Source organism: Alosa sapidissima, chromosome 21 (genome assembly GCF_018492685.1).
Source record: "Alosa sapidissima isolate fAloSap1 chromosome 21, fAloSap1.pri, whole genome shotgun sequence".
Lineage (NCBI taxonomy): Eukaryota > Metazoa > Chordata > Actinopteri > Clupeiformes > Clupeidae > Alosa > Alosa sapidissima.
In genome coordinates this window covers 8,212,493-8,230,258 of record NC_055977.1, presented here as the reverse complement: position 1 = coordinate 8,230,258, position 17,766 = coordinate 8,212,493, and the positions used below count along the sequence as shown (strand labels likewise).

Below are 17,766 nucleotides of genomic sequence, written 5' to 3'. Positions count from 1 at the left end.
AGAATTAGGCAAGGTAAACGGGCTATACTATAGGCCTACCTAACTTCAGCATCAGAACATCCTCAAAATGCAAATGTCCACTATAGGCTATGCCCTCCCCCCCTTAAACTTGGACACAAGCAATAACAATGCAATTGCATAAGTCTGAACACTTTACTCTAGTGTTCTGCCGATTAATATTAGTGTTATGAAGGTCCTATTTGTTTATTTGCCAAATTCCAGGATTTAAGGCTCAAGCATTTGCTGCATAAATTGCTCGTTCGACCCCAGAGTTTCATTACTTTCGCCATTTACAGTAGGACCAATGCACCTCACTCTAAGATTGCGGACGAGGCATTCTACCTTTCCCCAAGGTAGCTCTGTCGAGATGCTGTACACATCATCCAGCCCTGAAAGTTGGAAATCATCAGGGCATCCTCCTGAGTGCGGTTTCTTATCTAGTTCATCATGCTCACATGACTACTATACCCAGGGTGCTTTGGGCGTAGGGATGCGTACGCCGTCCGGGTAAGTTTACACTTAGCGTGAAAATCCTCTGAACTTTTTAAAGCCAATACTAAACTGTGATATGGATACGGAATCAACCAAAGCAATATGTTACATATTTGCGTCTTTGTGGTATAGGCCTAGTTGTGCGTTTTTGTTAGTCACGTCTAGCTAATTAGATCTTGCATTAAGTTCCGCGTTTTCAGAAAGTTCAGTTCAGTTCTGAGTCATAGGGCTAGTGCAATTCCTGACTGAAATGCCTGTTCGCTTAGTAGGCTTCTTCGCTGTATATCTGAATAGCTCTCGTTTTAAGCCTAGTCGCCGCTGTCTGTTTCTGTGTTGTAGGAAAGATGATAGCCATGTAACCCTGTGTCTCGAAAGCTGATCGTGCCTCAGTTCTGGTAAGATACGAGCTAGCGTTAGTTTGCATACATGTCAGCGTTACTGGTTTCACCGGCTGAGGTGCATTGTGTTTTGGTGTATCTGAATGATCTGATGATATGCATCTGAGTGAGATATAAGATGTGACATAATTCGAATCGAATATTGCATCGATAGGCGAACGCGGTTACCTACCCCTGTGGAGAACGGTGCATGCGTCAAAGAGCCTTGTCTAGACAAATGTAAAGGTATGTCAATTTTGCGAAGTAGGCTGCGCCCTTGAAATATACTTTATGTAGGCCTGTAATATGTTTTACTTTCGCCTTTGCCTGTCTAGTTTTTCGTGTCGCTACTTTTACTATATCATTTTTATTTTAGTAAATAATAGCCTAGCCTATATGGCGTAATCTGCTCAGTTTTTGTGTTCCTTTATCTCATAACAAGAATAGATTATTTTAATCTACATGACAGTCAGATAAACTACCAGCACTAGTTACAAGCTTTCATATTTTATCCAAATCTAGACTACCCTGAAGTGATCTGCACTAAAATGAGCAATTAAAAAGGGATTCAAATAAAAAAGAACTTGTTGCTTGCCAGACAAGCATACTTCAAACCAGGCTCATGGCATGACCAACAGTCTCATCAGTTTAAGATCAACAATGAGGTCGGGAATCCACCTATGTGGGACTTTGCCTTTTACAGATTGTTAATTGTTCAATGGGCTAAAACTGGGCTTTAATGACTGACCTTTATACTTTGGTCTCAGTGAGGAGATACGAAATGTTTTGTTTGTTTTGTTTGTCTACATCATCGAAATAAGCAGTTTGGAAAGCAGGAGGTCAGAAGTTCTCTTGTGATCATATGATGTCCAATCAGCTCTAGAGCCAGAGGGCTCTCTCTCTCTTTTCTCCCACTTCCGTTCCTCTTGCTCTCTCCAACTCTCTCTCTCTCTCTCTCTCTAGCCAGGCTGCCATGGAAAACCCGGCTGTGTTTTCTGCTCTGGAGGCTGCGTGCGACGACGCCAAAGCTGCCCTTTCAAGGCCCTCCAGTTTCAACGACACAGATGTGGCCTCCCGCCTGCTGGAGTCCGTGCGTCTCATCCAGAGTCACGGTCGCGCCCTGGAGCCTGTGGTCAAGCACTTCACCACAGTATTCCACCACTTCGACCTGGACCCCCAGACTCCAGCGAATGGGTACCGGACATTGGTCAAGGTACTTTGATTGTCTGTTTCTGAAGTAATCCTCTAGGTTAAATGCTTGCTTGGGTTTGCTTGTGTATCACATGTTTACTGAAGTAATCCTCTAGGTTAGATGCTTGCTTGGGTTTGCTTGTGTATCACATGTTTAGCGTTACAAGACAAAAGTTCAAAGTATATCCTCTGAATCTATGGTACCGAAATAATGATGTGAAGTGTTTTGACCCTCTCTTGTTTTATTTTTTCAAATATTTCTCATATATTTGCTTTGCTCAATAGATTTAGGTTTCTTCTGCTGCTGTATCTGTTATGAAATGTATATGTGGAACCAGTGGTGTTTTTGTTGCTGGCAAGCAGATCTGATGAGTAGAGCTAATGATAACCACGACCTCATTCTTAGGAATTCTTACAGCGTTCTAATACAGAAGAAGTGTTTCTTGACACATGAAAATCAAGCAGTGGCACATGAAAGAGTGTTGTTGACTTAAAATAATGTGAAATAAGAAAGTGTAATAGTACGCTGATGCTTTGATATTGCATACAATTCAGATTAGAATAGATAAGAGGGTAAGTGTTGTCAGAATAGACTATCAAAGTGTTGTGACCGGCTATTAATCAGAGTTACACTGTGTTCAAGGGTATAGACCCTTTCAAGAGAGTTCCATTATCAGCATCATAGTTGGCCCCACAAGACTTTCTTTTTAACATTCCATATGTTATCTTAATGCAGAGGAAGTAGATTGGGGCCCAAATAGAATGTTCAAGCATTGTTTTTGTTTTTATTGTTGAAAGGGTCTATAGGTTGATGCAGAATAAAATGAATGAACACATGTTGTGCAGTTGTCAGAGAAAAGGTTCTCATCAGTAATGTGTCCACAAGAAGAAAATTATATTTAGCAACTCATTAGGAAAAACACCTACACCATTCTTAGCATAGGTGAGAACCGTAGGTCAACCGGTTCTGTTCTGAATTCTTTGAACCTTGGTGCTTGCTGCATTGCCACCAGTTTTGAACAGAACCTAGGATGCATCAACAGAGGGTGAAGCGTGCATAACTAACCTGTCAAATGACACACCCACAAATTAGTGCCAGCTCCAAACCAACTTTTCAGATTCCGAATCAATTTATCTTTGGCCGAAATGCTCCAAACAGTTCAACATCTGGAATGTGAACCAGAAGGGAGCCGGTTCTCTGTAAGTGGAAAATCTCTAACCACTGAATCTTCATTCATATTATACAGTAATAGCACAGAGAGACCTGGCAACATTAAAGGGTTGTGGACTGAAAAAAGTCACAAGATGAGATGAGAGAGCCGCGTGATCGCGTGGCTCAGCCCTGCACGCACCCAGACTCGAACCCGCAAACAGCAACATTCATGTGGATAGTATCTTTAGTGTCTTTTACTGTTCTTCTTAGTCATGTGGATTTGTTTTTTTTTATCATCTGTAAGTAGACTAAGCATGCTAAATTGGACATCCAAACAGTATTCTAACATTCAATTATCTATCTATCTATCTATCTATCTATCTATCTAGCTAGCTAGCACCTTGGATCAGGAGTCGAGCATGCTAGCATTCGAGCTATAAGCCCAGGCTGCTAGCTCTCCTGCCAACACTACTCTTAGGCATCGGGGGGAGGTTTACCGCTGTACATAATGCACAGCTACAAACCAGCTGGCTACCGTTACACTTATGCAGGTAATTTACCCCCCCCCCCCCCCCCTTTCAGGTGGTGCGCTCCTGCCTCCTCTACATCATCCAGAAGACGCGCTACGTCGCTGCCAACTGTGCCGGCGCCTTCTTCCGGGCGGAGCACAACGCGGGCGAGCTGGAGGCGTACAGCGCGGCGCTGCGGCAGCTGCGGGCGCTGCTGTACCTGGGCCAGCGGCTACTGGGAGAGAACGGCATCGAGCAGCTCTACTCCACACAGGACCACGGCCTCAGCCACAGCTTTGTGCAGGAGTACATGTCCCTGCACAAGGCCTGCTTCTACGGACGCTGTCTGGGCTTCCAGGTGTGTGTGTGTGTGTCTCTGTGTGTGTGTGTGTGTGTGTGTGTGTGTGTGTGAGGATGTATAATTGTTATGTGTGACGAGTTTCTTTATTTATTTTTTTATCAGGGTCAGATATAATGTTTTATACTTTTAGAAGTTTTGCATAAGTGGGAAACCCTGGGTACAGAAAGTGAAAATCCTAATATCTATTGTTCTATCTGAAACGAGATGGTGTGTGTGTGTTAAACTCTTGTTTTACACTCTGCTTTAGTTTTCCCCAGCCTTGAGGCCATTCTTTCAGACTGTGGTCATCAGTATGGTGTCCTTTGGAGAAAACTGGAAGAAGCCGCAAACTGGTATAGGTCAGTGCCATCACTGCTCGCTACAAAAAGTACAAGCTAACACAGCTACTTCAGTTGATTTTTAAAGCTACATTCCATGTAATAGCCTGAAGCTTAGTCTAATATGTCAATTAATATGTGAGTTTTTTTTATGTAGAGGTTTGTCAACAGAAGGTGACATTGACAATTTTGTTATGCGTTTGGTGTCTTTTTAGGTGTATATTTATATAATATGAAAATGCTGAAATCTTTGAGCCCTTTGCATTACATTACATAATTTTCATTTAACAGTCTCTTTTATGATCCCTTAAATGAGGAATAACATTCAAGCTACAATGCATAGGAGACCTTAGGTAACAATAAATATTATATGTATTGGTCGTTTCCACTCCGTGATGTCTGTTGTCTCATGGTCCTCATTATTGAGTTGATTGTGTTGCAAGTGAAGGCACTGTAAACCTAACACAGCAGTGAAACACTGCAGAACAGTTAGGAAATGTAATGCTCTCTTGTGGGAAGAGAGTTCCTGAGTTAAATGAACTTCCTGTTGTTGTTGTTAGGGAGGGCTGCCTTGTCCATACTCACGTCAGGGAAGTACGTGGTTGACCCGGAGCTCCGAGGGGCCGAGTTTGAACGCATTACCCAGAATTTGGACATGCACTTCTGGAAGTCCTTCTGGAACCTCACGGAATCAGAGTTACTCTCAGTGAGTGTGTGTGTGTGTGTGTGTGTGTGTCTGTCTGTGTGAATGCAAGAGTGTTTATTTAATTTCTTGTCATTCTGGAAAAAATCCAGTTCTCAGTTAAATTCAGATTCACAGAACCACATGATCAGAATGCAGTTTTGTATGTCATAGTTGTGAGTAGTAAAATCCATGTTATATTTTCACACGTAAATTAGGTTTCTGGCAAATAGTTGCAGTTACCTTTTGGCAATGTAGCAGCAAATTTGCACCAATGTGATATGCAAATTAAGTTTGCCATTATTGGCTAAGGTGGTGGCAAATCACTGGCGAACACATTTGCCACTAGTGGCAAACTTCTCATTGTTCAACGTAACAGAGAAGGTCCGCACACTTGCTCTCCGTTTTTTTTATTTATTTGATTTCAATCCCCCAAAGAGATAAAAAAAAAAAAAACTTCTCTGTTACGCTGGATCTTGGACTTCTGGCTCCTGCACCTTAATTTGGATGTGCAGATGTGAAGTAAACAACAAAGGGATTAATCTGTTGGTGGACTGGTTTTGTTGACCAGCTAGAAACACTGATGCTGTTTTAGGTCACAAAATATTGGGCAATATTTTAAAGCCCTTCTCAAGATTGGACATACTGAACTGTACAGGAAACAGTTGAAATGATCCTGTACTTTCTGTTTGTGGTAATTGTGACTGATGTGCAATGTGCATCCATTAAATCTTTTTCACGAGGGCAGAAAATACATATTAAATATAGATCACATTTATAGGTGCAAAAAGCATAACTCATCTTGGATTAATTTGGATTGTTTACATTACAATCCAAAAAATACCCACATTACATAAGGCCTACTGTATAGATTAAACATTCCGTTGAAGAGCAAAGAGATCACACTGAGATTAAAGCTACCTCTGTTCCTAAATTTGATGTAAGGCTTTTTGGGATAGGGAAACATCACCTAAAAATGACAAAGACCATTGTCTACTTAGCTCTGTGCCTTCAGTGGCCCATAAATGGTTTTCTTGTCAGAAGAGAACAGTGAGTTATTCAGCGAAATGTCACTGATCACAGCGGCCACTATTCCCCTGTATTCTATTGGAAAAGATCTCTGCCCCACAATGAAAGACACTCTGATCTTTGAATCCTTTTGTATTTTATGAGTTGAGGAAACTAATCTCATATGGCCCTCCACTAAAAAGAAAACTAAGTTGTTGTTTTTTTGCAGCTCTCTGATTTTGCTTCTTTTTTTTTTAGTTCCAGTCTTCCCAGAGTAACTCAGGGTTAGGTGCCTGGTGCAAGGCCACAACAGCGGCGGTCAGGAATCAAACCCTCTTTTCTACTTTTCAAGCTAATGCATGCTAGCCCAGCTCCTTAGCCACTACGCTACCACCAAGTAGAAGAACGTTGAGTCCGCACACCAGAATCTGCTGATTTAACCCTTAAAGGAGTACCGTCACACCGGTGTGACGGGAATGTTGGGAAATTAACATTCTAAAGAATATCTGGGTTCATTGAATTCAACATAGAATTTTAGAACCTTCAATTGTTGCGGAACTTAGAATGTTCAAAAACCTACACCTTTAAGGGTTAAGCAGATTCTGGGGTGCGGACTCAACGTTCTTCTACCTGCTTGTGCCTTCCTGTCCAGCGCCCAGTACTCAACTATTTGGATGTGCGTGCTGCACCCTTGAACTCTCGCTACGCTACCACCACCCATTGACATTCGTTTTTTTCTTTTTCCCTCACCAGGGTTTGTCCAGTATAGTAGCGCAAACGGTCCAGGTGAACCTGACTCTGACTATACCTCCGGTCACCCTGCGGATGCCGCTGGCCTCTGACTCGCGCCTCTGCGTGGCCGTCCACCCGCCCGTGGCCCACTGGGGCCCAGGACACGTTAAGATGAGGCTCATCTCACACACACTCCGAGAAGGACAGGTGAGGAACGTGCAATGGTGATGGTGCTGGTGTTGCTTCTGGTAGTAGAAATACTAAGTAGTGGGAACTACAGTAGTAGTAGTAGTAGTAGTTGGAGTAGGAGTAGTAGTTACTGTAGTAGTAGTGGTGGTAGTTACTGTAGCAGCAGCTGTAGTAGGATTAGTAGTAGCAGTAGTAGTACTAGTAGTAGGAGTAGCAGTTACTGTAGTAGTAGTAGTAGTGGTGGTAGTTACTGTAGCAGCAGCTGTAGTAGGATTAGTAGTAGTAGTAGTAGTAGTAGTAGTAGTAGTAGCAGTAGTAGTAGTACTAGTAGTAGGAGTAGTAGTTACTGTAGGAGTAGTAGTTACTGTAGTAGTGGTGGTAGTTACTGTAGCAGCAGCTGCAGTAGGATTAGTAGTAGTAGTAGCAGTAGTAGTAGTAGGAGTAGCAGTTACTGTAGTAGTAGTAGTAGTGGTGGTAGTTACTGTAGCAGCAGCTGTAGTAGGATTAGTAGTAGTAGTAGTAGTAGTAGTAGTATTAGTAGTAGTAGTAGTAGCAGCAGCAGCTGTAGTAGGATTAGTAGTATTAGTAGTAGTAGTAGTAGCAGCAGCAGCTGCAGTAGGATTAGTAGTAGCAGTAGTAGTACTAGTAGCAGCAGCAGCTGTAGTAGTAGTTGGTTGGTGGTGTTGTGGTAGTAGGTGTAATAAAACATGTAGCTATAGTTGCTAATTCAATAGTTACAGAATGAGTAGGTCATCCAGCAGAAATAGCACCAGTAAAAGTGTATGTAGGCATAGCAGCCTCTGCACTGCAGTTGTAACAGTTCAGAGTAACCAGTTGAAGTGGCACTGTGAATGAGTAGTATTGTTATATGTAATGGCTGCACAACTCATATCGTTGAAGTTTTCATGACCCTTCATGTTGTGTGTATCTGCCCGTATCTCTGTTTTTAGGACAGTGAAGAGCTGTTGGTGTATTCCCGACCAGAGGGCTCCACCAGCTCCGTGTCATTCCCTTCGGCATTCCGACCTCAGCGAGGCCCCCTCTCTCCCTGGCTCCTCGTGCACTTCCATGGTGGTGGATTTGTTGCCCAGACCTCCAAATCTCATGAGGTGCATTTTTCACCCCCTCTGTATGATTAGCCAACAGTGACCAATAAGCTGTGTCCAGAAAAACAGGGTGCCTCAGTTGAACATTAGGCCTTAGGAGTCAACTGGCACAATAATACAATACTGTCACTGTGTACTGCACACTACACTATGATACGTGATAATTGTGGGACAGAACAGGACAGTACTACCTTTCAAAAATATTTATTTAATATGCCAACTGTCATAATATATAATGATGCTGACATTGGTTAGTGGCAGTTGGCTTGCTGCAGGGATATCTGTATAGAATGTCTGCACTTTTAATGAAAAGATGTTCGTTCATTTAAGTATCAACTAATTATTTATTGATGCATTTTCACTCTCCCTCCCTCTCTTCCCACTCCTTCTCTCCTTTCACCTCTCCTTCCACCCCCCCCCCCCCCCCCCCCCCTCTGTGGTGCAGAGCTACCTGAAGAGCTGGTCCAGGGACCTGGGTGTGCCCATCCTGTCGGTGGACTACTCCCTGGCCCCCGAGGCCCCCTTCCCCCGGGCGCTGGAGGAGTGCTTCTACGCCTACTGCTGGGCCCTGCAGAACTGCCACCTGCTGGGTAAGTGCCCTTACTGCACAGCCTAACACCTAAACCACTCACCTGAGTAGCACCTACCTGGTGAGCTGTCTTAGCTTCTTGCCAGTGGGCAGCCGTGGCCTACTGGTTAGCGCTTCGGACTTGTAACCGGAGGGTTGCCGGTTCAAATCCCGACCAGTAGGAACGGCTGAAGTGCCCTTGAGCAAGGCACCTAACCCCTCAATGCTCCCCGAGTGCCGCTGTAGCAGGCAGCTCACTGCGTCGGGATTAGTGTGTGCTTCACCTCACTGTGTGTTCACTGTGTGCTGAGTGTGTTTCACTAATTCACGGATTGGGATACATGCAGAGACCAAATTTCCCTCACAGGATCAAAAGAGTATATATACTTATGCTATATATACCTACCTGGTGAGCTGTCTTAGCTTCTTGCCAGAGCATTGCCTATACCAGGTGGGTAGTCTTAGCTGCTCACCTGGGATGTGTTTTCTGAAAGCGCTGTTAAAAAAGTGGTGAAAGAGAGAGAGACTATCATTTTGAACACTCTCTTTCTCATGGTCGTTGCTCAGTGATGGTTTTGGGAAACATGCCCCTGAGTAATTAGTGGACAACTGTTCAACTCTCACTTGCATTAAGCTACTTGAAGGGGTACAGTTGTGCTGTAGTATTTTTTTATGCATTATCAGCTGTGCAGGTTGATGGATGATGTGGTCATTTCAATGTACAGTAATGTTAGCATCAGTACTAAAGGCTCGTCTGTGGGGGTTCCCGCAGGCTCTACGGCGGAGCGCGTGTGTCTGGCTGGGGACAGCGCTGGCGGTAACCTGTGCATCACGGTGTCCATGCGGGCGATATCCAACGGCGTGCGGGTGCCCGACGGCATCATGGCCGCCTACCCCGCCACCCTGCTGACGGCGGACGCGTCGCCCTCCCGCCTGCTCACGCTCATAGACCCCATGCTGCCTCTGGGCGTGCTCTGCAAGTGCATCAACGCTTACGCCGGTGAGTTCCACTTGAATTGGTCAACTGTAATGTCCGCTATGCCAAGGGACTGTTTCTGGGGGTTGCTGACATTTGGTATTATTGAGAGGTTCTTGGGGTTGAGGTATTGTAGTGGTGGTGGGTGGTGGTAGTGTAGTGGTTAAGAAGCTGGGTTAGCGTGCAGTAGCCTGAAAGTTGTTGGTTCAATTCCCGGCTTCCACCGTTGTGCCCTTGAGCAAGGCACTTAAACCCCAAGTTGCTCCGGGGACAATGTTATTCCTTTGTAATATAGCTGACATATGTAAGTCACTTTGGTCAAAAAGTGTCTGCTAAATGTAATCTATCTATAAAGCAAGAAGCGTCTGTGTGTCTGTGGCACGCATATCTCGCTGACCGTTTGTCAGACTGATTTCAAACTTGTCAGGTGTCTTGCTACGGGCATGAGTAAGTGCAGTGACAAAATATATTGTTAAATATATCAGTAAAAGAAGCACACATTGGCTTTCGCCGCTAGCCACTCCTCCTCCCACACAGCACTGTACTGTAAGCTACCAGTGAGGATAGACTTTGGCAGAACTGGATCAGTGTAGGTTACACGGGTAAAAAGTTAAGCGAGTGTAAGATGTGTTAACATGTCTGACCTCAACAATAAAGACCCCCTGTATGCGGTTTGCTTGCATAAAATGACTCCGCGGATTTTGCAACAACACGCCAACACACACAGGTATGCAGTTGCTCTTCAAAATGATGTAAAAGATGATGTGCAATAAATGGACACTTTGAATAGCCCAGGCTACTTTGGACTGTCTTTAGACTTTGAATAAGCAAACAACAATTCCAACTGCAAGGTCCTAAATTAAAACGAGCGATAATGCTCCCGAATTAAAGAACGTCTCAGAATGCCACACATGCAAAGCATAACCAGCGACAAGCAACAAGTGGCAGACAGAGTGTGATGTCACTTATAGGTCACCAGACTGTTTTTTTAGTCACACCGTTGCAAATTTCATATGATGATGCATCATTCCACAAAATGGTTTGTTTTCTCTATCATCAAGTTATTCAATAGGCTAAGCAAATAGCCTAAAAAACAGCTGTTAGGATTATGTCATTTTGATTTGTAAAAAATGTCACATGCAGCCATGCTTAAATTCTGCTCACTTCACATTTATTATATTATTATATTATCTGTATTCATTATTGAATGCTTACCTGGAATTATGTTTTTCCCTATCATCCTATTTTTAAAGCAGGCCTACCTGCAGGCATGCAATTGGGCTACAGGAATAGCATGTTTGAACGGGCACTGCACTAGTGTAATGTAATGTAATGTATTGTTAAAGGAACACGCCAACTTTTTGGGAAATTAGCTACCCTCTACCCCATGCCATCTACCCTTAGCCTGGAGATTCCAGACCCTGGTAATCTAGAAAGATTAGGGGTCTGGCCACAAATGATGTAATGGCCCAACTCAAGGGGCGACACCAAGCGTACATTTGAAAATCTCGCTGCACGCAATTGGATAACACAATACGACCAATGTTTACTAACTGATTCCGGACTTCGATGCAATTGGATAACACTATGACTGTCATCTGTTTAGCTCGATACACCGATGTGATTGGCTCCCCGCGATACAAGTGGCAAAAGTAACGTGCATCATTACCCATTGCCAGAGTGTCTCGCAGGGACAATTCAAATTGTGCTCTTGCGAGAACTCTGGAGTTTCCAGGGTAATCTACCCTAGAGCTACATAAGAGAATACATATCCTTCTCTTCTCCGACATTACAGTAGAGGAGGCGGACTATGAAGGCAGAGGAGCTTAGAATCCAGTCCTGAAGTGTTTTGGCATCACCCACACATAGAACTGCTAAATCTATATTCATTTAACATTTATAGCCATGTCAATAATCATTCACATGCTGGATAGCAAACAGCCATTCCACAAGATGAAGCATGGGTAGTAGTTAAATGCATTGTGTTGTGTTCTGCAAAAGTTGCACAATGTAATGGAAAATGATTTGCTCAACCTTGGAACAAGAGTGTCAGCATACTACCACTGCAACATATGCTTACACCCTGTTTTTTGGTTGAATTACACCACGGAACACTTCAATTGTGCGCCTGGTGTCAGCCTGTCACCTCTGGAGATATTTCCTTCTTCCCCAATCTCAGGGTTTTTTGTTCTGTATCATTATTCTCCGCTCATCCTCTCCCGTCCTCCTCTTTGCTGCCTCTCAGGTGTGGAGGGCCAGACCGTTCAGCCCTCTGAGGACCTGGGCGCTCTGGGAGCACTGGGCCGCAACACCGCCCTGCTGCTGACCGACCTCACCCAGGGGGCGTCCAGCTGGTTCCAGTCCCTCCTGGACCCCGTGTCCCTTTCCGTGTCCTCCACGGCGCAGCAGGGTGGTCAAAAGGCAGGGGAGCAGGGCGGCTACGACGACGACGACGACCGCGATGACGACGGCGGCGACGGGCTGGGGGATTACCCAGAGGGCTTTTCGCCCCTGCGCTCCACACAGCTGTCGGAGGTGCGCACGCCGAGCGCGCCCATCCTGAAGAACCCATATGTGTCGCCGCTCCTTGCGCCCAGCAATCTGCTCAAGGGACTGCCACCTCTTCACATAGTGGTGAGTGAAATGGAGGGGGATGATGGGAGGATGTAAATAAAGGAGAGCAAAAGAAAGAGGGAGAACAATAATAAGGAAAAGAGCTAGATGGAATATAGAGTTAGATGGAAAATGCTGCCTTTTAAGATGTCTAACAGGGGAGTGAGGCATGTCCAAATCATATATTTCTGTGAAATGCTGCCTTCTGAGATACCTTCGTAGGCAGCGTAGATGTATCCTTCATGCTGCCTTCAACGGCCATCATTCTATTTAATTGTGAGCAGCTATTGCTGAAGCCGAACGTTACGTTATTTTGCCTTCTGGTATCCTGAAAACGGTGTTCTGTGTTGCTATCTTCCGAAGCAAAGTTCGTAACTGGTACCTTGATGCCTGCTACGGCAAGGCAGCGAGACGGCAGACAGCTGCCTTCCGTTACGGACATACCCACAATGTAGTTATTGGGCTGACGCGTGGGCTGCCACAAAGGAGGCCAAAGTGGGAGATTAAGGGGGAAAGGGAGGGTATAAGAGGATATGAATGCTTAATTCCTAACCAGGGCAGCAACACAGATTGTTCTCGTTCTCACTCTCGCTGCCTCAGGGTGTTTGGGTTGAGCAGATTGACGCATTGCTGCGTCAGCATTTTTCACAAACGCGTGACCTCTTGACCCTGTGTTCCTCTCTCCACAGGCGTCTGCTCTGGATGCTATGCTGGACGATTCTGTGATGTTTGCCAAGCGCCTCCGAAGCATCGGCCAACCAGTGACCTTGACCGTCGTGGAGGACCTCCCCCACGGCTTCCTCAGCCTATCACAGCTCTCCAAGGAGACTCAGGAGGCCTCGGAGATTTGCACGCAGCAAATAAGAGATGTCTTTGAGCAAGGCCCGGTCACTGTGAACCACGGGCGGCCAAATGCACACCTCAACAATCACAACGCAGCAGTGACGGACCCCTTCGGGTTGGCAAGAAGAGATGCGGACCGAGAGGGGGAAAGTGACCTGAGTGATTAAGTGATTAAATTGGAGGACCAGCTTGTTCGGCAGAGTGAGGCTATATGTGGAATATATACGCCAGTGTGTTAAAAGGGACCCCCATGCATTATATGCTGATGTAGCGAGTAGAACATATAAGAATGTAAATCATTTAAAAAGACATGGAAAACAGGAAGTATGTTAGACTTTCTTGCCTTTGCACATGACCATCTATATTGATTATCCTTTTTAAGAAATGTATTGGAACTAAATGTTGGGCTTTTAGCCTCTTCTGAAATGGCCAGCTTAAAAGGCACAGACAGCCATAGCTGTCGATGCCCTTTGGAGGCAAACACCTCTTTGCCTTAAGCTATCAGCAATACACTAAAAGTCTTCATGAAAGACTCGACAGTTTACTGTATTCTTATCTTATCATGTACTGACATTTCTGTGGGTGTCTGCACTGGTCTTAAAATGTTAAATGTTTAAATGTGATAATGTTTAAGTAACTTATTATGTTGTGATTTATTATTGTAATGTAAAAGGAGTACAATTAAATATTTTTGTTAATTGAGTTGATGATTAACTCGTAGAGTTATGCAAATGAAATATGCTCTAGTCTAAATGACCTTAACAGATGTCTATTCTGAGCGCTCCCACCCAAACATTTGCAGCTTGTCTATAAACCCTTCTTTCTGAGTTTATCATGTATGAGAACAATACAGCGTGCACCTTCTGTGTTTCCCAAATCACTCTGAAAGTACACAAACCCCCAGGTGTAGCTCTTCTGGACACTGTGCTGTGTGGCCAGCCAACTAAGGCCCCAGGGAGCCTGCTGAGTCTCACCCTGAGTCAGCTGCTGTGAGAGCGAAGAGTGGAACAAAAAGCTGAGGAGGAGTGAAATATATGCCAGAGAGGGTTCAAGCGGAGCTAGTAATCAAGGATCTTTGTATATGCCCTGCCTAGGAGTGGAAATTAACATTTGAAAATGAGTACATCTACCAGCCACATGTCAAATTCACCAGACACTCAATATTAAATTATTACTTTGTGTCTGATATCTGACGGTCACCTTCCACTTACCAGCACGTTTTACCAGCATGTGGCTGGTGCTAATTTCCATCCCTGGCACCTCTGCCCTACACCCCCCTCCCTCCCTCCCCTCCCCATCTTGCAGCATCAACAAGCATCTACCGACCTGCAGATGCACTTACAATCATTATAGGGGAAATTAAATCACGTCTGTTGAATTAAAGTGGTGAGCATCCCAATCCAATTTCACAAAGGCCTCTAGGGCAATCGCAGTGTCCATTTGTCCTTCTGAATCAGTTTAGGCTCCATCCCCATATTCATCACCTAACAATAGAGTGACAAACTACAATTGGCAACATCCTTACTAGAGAATGCCCCATAAGATGTGACTGCATGCTCTGCAGATTTTGGTTTTGACTGGTACTTTTGTTATCAGGAACATGCCCTCCGATGTGGGAATTGTGGAGTTACTGGGCATATGTGGAATTTTATCATTCTTTGGATTATTGATTAACTGCCATTCCGTGTTTAATCTGACATTTTTGGCACCACCTTCACTGTTATAACTCAGAAGTGGGACTGCTGACTTGGGTCAATGTCATAGGGGCGTGGTAGAGAGAGGAAATTATGGAGGCATCTTAAATGCAAGGGGTGAGACCACCACTCCACTGAGTCATCTGCAGACCACTACAACTATGCACCTGTACATTCACGTGCTCATCCTAGGGGCCTCTGGTGAGTATGTGAGGTTTACCTCTACGGAGTGGGGACTGTACAGTGTAGGAGCTACTCCCTATCACTACTTCATCAGGTCATTCCTATTTTGAATAGTGGAGAGATTTAGCATAAAATCTAACAATGAGTCATGTTGTATGTGGCTGAGGGGTATTTGACCAGGCAACTGTAATACTACATTTTGGAAACAATGGAAATATTATGCAGATTACATGATACTTTTTTTATTGTTTTCCTCTTTATTCATTTTCAAATTGCTAAGTCTGTTGTGGACCTTGTTTGCCCACCTCAGAGCATAACTTTCACAGAAGTCTAGCAGTCTCAATCTTGACCCTTGATATGATGTATTTGTGTGTTTTTGTCAATGGCTCTGCACTTCATAAACCATCAGGCTCTTCAAAATCAGTTTACCTGCTCCTACTGTTTGGCTATTCTTTTCTCCTACTCTTCATCTCTCTTTTCCATCTGTTCTTCCTTGTACACTCTCTCTCTCTGTCATACCACTCAGTGGCTTTTGGGCTGGATGATGATAAGATCGTGGGAGGGTACGAGTGCAAGCCTCACACCAGGCCTTGGCAGGTGTCTCTCAAGAACAGCTGGCATTTCTGCGGAGGCACGCTGATCTCTGATCGTTGGGTGGTCTCCGCGGCCCACTGCTACAAAGAGTGAGTTCTACACTGTCACTGTTCTCAGATCAATTAGTGGGGGTGAAAGTATATGCAGCTGAGTTTGATTTCGTCTGTGTAGAATTTTTGCATAAGCGAAGAAATCCATGAAGGACTTGTGGTGTGCAGAATGTAACCAATTATTGTCAGGGCCTATCTTCTATTTCTGTGCTCTCTTTCTCTCTTTCCCCATTTTTGATATTTTTTGGTTACACATTTCAACCCTTTTTGTTCTTAATCTTCTGTTACTAATGCACTTTACATTTTAATCTCTTATTTCACTGTGGTTATAAACAGCGAATAAACTTAACTTGCCTTACCTCCCTCCTCCAGTGCTAGTGAGATCATTCTGGTGCTGGGTGACCATGAGATCCGCTACAACGAGGGGTCTGAGCAGAAAATCTCCGCCGAGCTGGTCATCAGGCATCCTGACTATGACCGCTACAACATCAACAACGACATCATGCTGGTCAAGCTGAAGGAGCCTGCCGTTCTGAACGAGTTTGTGCAGACCATGGCACTTCCCACATCCTGTGCTCCCGCTGGCACTCAGTGCCATGTCTCTGGCTGGGGGTCTACCAATAGCCCCTGTAAGTAGGAGTTACATTAAATTACATTTATTTATTCAGCAGAAGTTTTTATCCAAAGAGATCCACTTACAAAAATGAGGAATAACATTCAAGCTACAATATAGAGGATACCTTGAATTAATACTACATCAATCAATCAATACTGTTACTAGAGGATGAGAGTGCAGAAGTTAAAAGTACTAGTCAAAATGTAAGATGGAGAGAAAAGCATTATAGGCAGACAGAACCAGTGTAGGCAGACACAACCAGTTCTATATGATGTGTTCTAAGGCAGAATTCAATCCAGTTGACACCATTTTAACTTCAAGTTGATAGTTTAATGTGCATGTATGTAGCAACATACAGCTGTTGTTGATATTGTAAACAGGTACACCGCAGTGCTGCTAAGATGTAGACTTCTATATCTTCTATACTTCGATGACTTCTGGCTCTATAAAAAAACTTTATTACTCATACCAAAGGGTGACATCTCAATCCTAAGTGCTCTTCAGGAAGAAAATTAACTCTTCTCTCCTTTCTACAACACCACCCTGTGCTCCTGGGCTAGTTGGCTGCAGGTGGTGTCTGAACTGCCTGGATTTGCCCATTCTGTCCCTGGAGGACTGTGAGAGGTCGTACCCCGACAGGATCACCTCGTCCATGTTCTGCGCTGGTTTTCTGGAGGGAGGGAAGGACTCCTGCCAGGTGTGCATACAGTATATGTTTATAAACCACATGCAAATGCATCAATAGTACGTAGAGTTGCCTAAACCACATATATTAGCCAGCTGAACACACTCTTTGACTTCTGAAACAAACTTCTGTGTTATCTCCCTCTCTCTCTAACTCACTCTCTCTCTCTCTCACACACACACACACACACACAGGGTGACTCTGGTGGTCCCTTGATCTGCAACAATGAGCTTCAAGGAGTAGTGTCCTGGGGTTGGGGCTGTGCTGAAGCAGATCGTCCTGGAGTCTATGCTAAGGTATCTCAACCACATTATTTCATGCTCTGTTTTGCAAACCACTTTTGTTTTATAAAATGGTACATAGTCACCCAGTGTTTCAGAGCTCTTAAGACCAATCATCTCATTGTGTGTCAGGTTATTTCATGATTAAACACGATATCTTGCTTTTGCAAACAATGCATACATGTGTCAGTTAATGGTTTGATGTTTCTGTCATAGGTCTGCCAATTCACAGACTGGATTAAATCTACTATGGCCTCCCATTAAAGCATTGGACCGGTTGAAGGAAATGGCTACAGTACTCTGATGCTTTCTGCACCTGTTTTCGAAAGAACCACAAAGACCTTGTTTTGTGTTCAGATTATTGTTCCATACTTTACCAGTTCCAGTGTTGTGGTACAAAAATAAACAGATAAACATAATTTGCATTCAAACCTACTGACATTTTGGTCACTCATGTGTAGACCTACTGTCACACTGTATTCCATTTCCTACATAGTCGACATTCACTTCAGTTTGGAAGCAACTGAACCATAGACAGTAAACAGA

The 17,766-nt window shown here is 44.2% G+C and overlaps 2 protein-coding genes across 6 annotated transcripts; both read left to right on the top strand.

The window, feature by feature from the left end:
- The first annotated feature begins 413 nt into the window (after window positions 1-413).
- On the top strand, window positions 414-13,819 carry lipea (lipase, hormone-sensitive a). Of its 5 annotated transcripts, none has more exons than XM_042075929.1 (12): window positions 495-507; window positions 832-887; window positions 1,833-2,082; window positions 3,796-4,080; window positions 4,331-4,421; window positions 4,961-5,106; window positions 6,844-7,029; window positions 7,962-8,120; window positions 8,563-8,707; window positions 9,458-9,685; window positions 11,907-12,295; window positions 12,964-13,819. In XM_042075929.1, exons 3-12 carry the CDS (start codon window positions 1,843-1,845, stop codon window positions 13,282-13,284), a joined length of 2,190 nt encoding a protein of 729 aa, XP_041931863.1. In that variant the 5' UTR covers window positions 495-507; window positions 832-887; window positions 1,833-1,842; the 3' UTR covers window positions 13,285-13,819. The 5 variants fall into 5 exon arrangements, with proteins under 5 accessions (XP_041931858.1, XP_041931863.1, XP_041931860.1 ...); XM_042075926.1 differs by lacking the exon at window positions 495-507 and adding an exon at window positions 1,045-1,115 and having other exon boundaries at window positions 549-887; XM_042075924.1 differs by lacking the exon at window positions 832-887 and having other exon boundaries at window positions 414-507.
- A 1,153-nt stretch (window positions 13,820-14,972) lies between these two features.
- Window positions 14,973-17,519, top strand: LOC121696148 (trypsin-2-like). Its single transcript, XM_042077479.1, has 6 exons — window positions 14,973-15,012; window positions 15,521-15,677; window positions 16,011-16,267; window positions 16,815-16,951; window positions 17,134-17,235; window positions 17,437-17,519. The coding sequence occupies exons 1-6, from the start codon at window positions 14,973-14,975 to the stop codon at window positions 17,482-17,484; spliced, it is 741 nt and encodes a 246-aa protein (XP_041933413.1). The 3' UTR covers window positions 17,485-17,519.
- Window positions 17,520-17,766: the final 247 nt, after the last annotated feature.